Source organism: Humulus lupulus, chromosome 3 (genome assembly GCF_963169125.1).
Source record: "Humulus lupulus chromosome 3, drHumLupu1.1, whole genome shotgun sequence".
Classification (NCBI taxonomy): domain Eukaryota; kingdom Viridiplantae; phylum Streptophyta; class Magnoliopsida; order Rosales; family Cannabaceae; genus Humulus; species Humulus lupulus.
In genome coordinates this window covers 127,079,316-127,082,685 of record NC_084795.1, presented here as the reverse complement: position 1 = coordinate 127,082,685, position 3,370 = coordinate 127,079,316, and the positions used below count along the sequence as shown (strand labels likewise).

At 43.7% G+C, this 3,370-nt stretch overlaps 1 protein-coding gene across 1 annotated transcript; it reads left to right on the top strand.

Annotated features, from left to right (window-relative positions):
- Positions 1 to 298: 298 nt before the first annotated feature.
- LOC133825024 (actin cytoskeleton-regulatory complex protein PAN1-like) lies at positions 299 to 2,763 on the top strand. Its single transcript, XM_062258026.1, has 4 exons — positions 299 to 517; positions 924 to 993; positions 1,694 to 1,941; positions 2,176 to 2,763. The coding sequence occupies exons 1-4, from the start codon at positions 299 to 301 to the stop codon at positions 2,761 to 2,763; spliced, it is 1,125 nt and encodes a 374-aa protein (XP_062114010.1).
- The last annotated feature ends 607 nt before the right edge of the window (positions 2,764 to 3,370 follow it).

Below are 3,370 nucleotides of genomic sequence, written 5' to 3'. Positions count from 1 at the left end.
ATGTTTTTCCAAACTGCTCGTATGTTTAGATTGTTTATATTAGGATGCTGCTAGTCGTATAAAAGCTTAACTTTTATACACGAGAAACGTTATCCTAATACTTTTACTTATATCTATTGGTCGTAGATTCTCACTTCCCCTTTATTCTTCTCAGATCTTCATGCACGATCCTTGGGGAGGTGAGAGGCCAATAGAAGACGAGCTTCTTGTGCTGTTATTTGAGGACCGAGAACAGCCGTCACTTTTGTTCCCTAAATTCCCATCTTCATAGTAAAACCCTCCGACCAGTCAGCCTAACATGGGTCGTGTGAAATACATTGCTCGTAGAAAGAAGAAAACAACCAACTCGCCTCCTAACCAACCTGCCACTCGCGCCAGGGACCCTTCAACTAATCGTCAGCCTATAAACTTCGCACTGCCTGACATTCAACCCAAAGCTAGGCCTCACGATGGCCCTCGAGCTAAAGACGAAGTCGAGTGGTATCTTGCACCTCCTAGTGTTATATCAGCTAGGACGGTAACAAAATATCTCAAGAAGTATGGCCTTCCAGGGATTACATTAATTAAGCCTACACCCGACCACAGGGCAAACTTGCCTGGGGCTGCCTTCAGTGCCTGGTCAAGGTTTCATATCGAGGCAGGGGCAATCCTGCCCTTGCACGACTACTTCCGAGGGGTGGCCAACTACTTCGAGGTCGCCCCTTTCCAAATAACACCCAATAGATATAGAGTGCTATCAATACTCTATATCCTTTACAGCCACAATAAATGGCTTGTGCCAACACCCCACGAGATCAATTACCTCTTTGATCTCAAATCTAACCCCAACCAGAATAATACGCTTCCATTTCTACCACCAGAAAACTAGCCGTGTATTCCTAAGTGACGTTACCCATAGATCCAATGTGGGAAAATAATTTCAGGAGTACTTCCACACGACAAACCTGGTCGCTGACAACCTGGCCGCTGACAACCTGGCCTTCACGCGAAGAGGTAAATTTCTCAATTTCTAGTCGTGTGTTTTCTTATCAGTTTTTCCTTCATTATCCTTAAAGCATTAGTGTTGTATCTAGGCCCATGGTACCGACCAGACCCCACTCCAAAGATGGAGATCAGGGCTGTAGCACTGGCCAGCATGATGAACATCGAAAAAAGAGTCAAGGAGTTGGTAATTTAAAGCAACCTTAGGTTGGTAGGCTTTCTGGCACCTCAACAGGAAGTGAGGGAGTCCACCGCGGGGAGTGCCACTGGAGAGGGTACCGGACCAGAAATCCCCGAGCAGCAGCAAGATGTGTCACAATCCCAAAGGCGATGACCAACGGGAGTGACCATCCGAGAACCACCCAGCAACAATCGAGTTGTTGCTGCCCCTGCCCCACATGGGAGGGGGAAACAAAAATTGCTAGAATACACCAACACTATATCTGAATCCTCTGAGGAGAATAATATAGATCTCTCGCTTTTAGATAGCTTTCCCATCCCTTGTCATTTATTCGATAGGGATGGGAATTTTAATTTTACAACCAGAAATTTAATTCGGACTTCTTCGAGGCAAAGAGGTAGTGTACCTGTAGTTCTATATATAATATAGTGGCCAATAATAATTTCTCGAGTATACTACTTAGAATTTCCCTTTCTTTTACTTTATTGCTTCTTTAATTTCGTTATCTGATCGTATGTTTCTATTTTGTAGTCGTACCTTCCAAAGATGCCTTCAACATCTACACTAACATTGACGTCGAAGCTCCTGTGAGCAGGAAGAGAGGAAGCAGACGACACCCTGGGGAGAGCAATAGTGACCCCTCCAAGAAAAAAGCTCGAACAGTGGACCCTCCAACACCAACACCTTCCAAGGACACGACCCCTCCTCCAGCTCCTCGCAACCCGACTCCTCTAGCTCCTCGCAACACAACTCATCCTGAGCAATCAAGAAAAACTCAGGTCGAGGCTATCTTGAACACCGCTTACAACTCGGCTAACGACAAGCTGCAGAAACTATCAAGACACCATTGTAGCTAGGAAGCTTTCACCAGCATCCCCACCATGAAGATCAACCAGATTCTCACTCATGCGCTAAATGAAATACTCATTGTAGGTTGCCATCTTTGATGTGTTTTAGCTTACTACCTCGCTCTTTCACTTAAACTAACAACGTGACTTTCTCTCTAATTGCAGGGTGTTCTGACCATGAGTACTAGTTGGCGTCACTCTAAGGAGACTGATGCCAAACATGTTGAGGAGATCAAATCATGCGAGGAGAGGGCTAAATTGTGCGAAGAGAAGGCCAAAGCATACGAAGAACATGTCGCCTGTCTGAGCGAAGAGCTGAGAAGAAGCCAAGAAGCAGTGGTCAGAATTACTGCTAGCAAAAACCAGTTCAAAGAAGCTTCGGAGATTAACTTCAAAGAAGCGTCCAAACATCAGGATGAGCTAGTGGCCTGCTGGCAGAAAGTCACCGAGCTGGAGGGGCGAGTCAAGTTGCTCGAGGAAACAAACGCTCGGAACCTGGAGAAGTTCAAAGGGGTAACTTTCAACTGCTTCTATTTATTCAGGAAGAACAATCCAGAGGAAAACTTCGACTACCTTCCTGAGCATGCAAGGAAACTCGAGCTGACGAGATGCGCTGCTCGCCTAGAAGAGGAGAAAGCCCGGGAATCTCCTGAAATCTCCTCGGCAACAGGCATCGAAGGTGTTGAAGAGGAGACGAGGATCACAGTCGACCAACAATCCCAGCCAGATCCTCTCGCTGCTCTTGCTGCTTAGTGATTTATCTATTTTTTATTTATTTATTTTATTTGTAACTGGGACATACGAACTACGGTTCGTAATGTCAAGACAATTTTTTGCTGCATAAGGCAACTTCCTTTTAATCACTAATTACATTCGAGCAGCAACTGCCTGTGGTGTAAAACATTTCATTTTGATATTATAATATTTGTTATTTATTATAACATATGCTTGTATGACCGAACTTAGCATAGCACTTTTTTTTCATCTTACAAAATCCAAAAATTTTGAAAAATACTCTAGGTGTCGTAGTATGCTTTCCCTTATTTTGCTTGTGTGTTTACATATGCATGTTGATATGTTTTGCTTACTTAGTATCTTATATGCCCCCCAAGTGATTGAGGAGCTCTAGGTCCTCGGTCACTTGCCATGACCAAGTCCTATTCGAACTTTACTGCTCGCGCACTAGTAATTAAAACGATAATATAGCAAAACAACACACGTAATGAGCAAATACTTGTAATAAATACAATAATTGGCAAGAATAACTAGCTGCGCACAGTTCCTTTTATTTCTCGTAATAAATGGAAAAAATTGTGTCTGTTGAGTGATCAAAAATTGATCTTAAACTTGTAAGTGACCA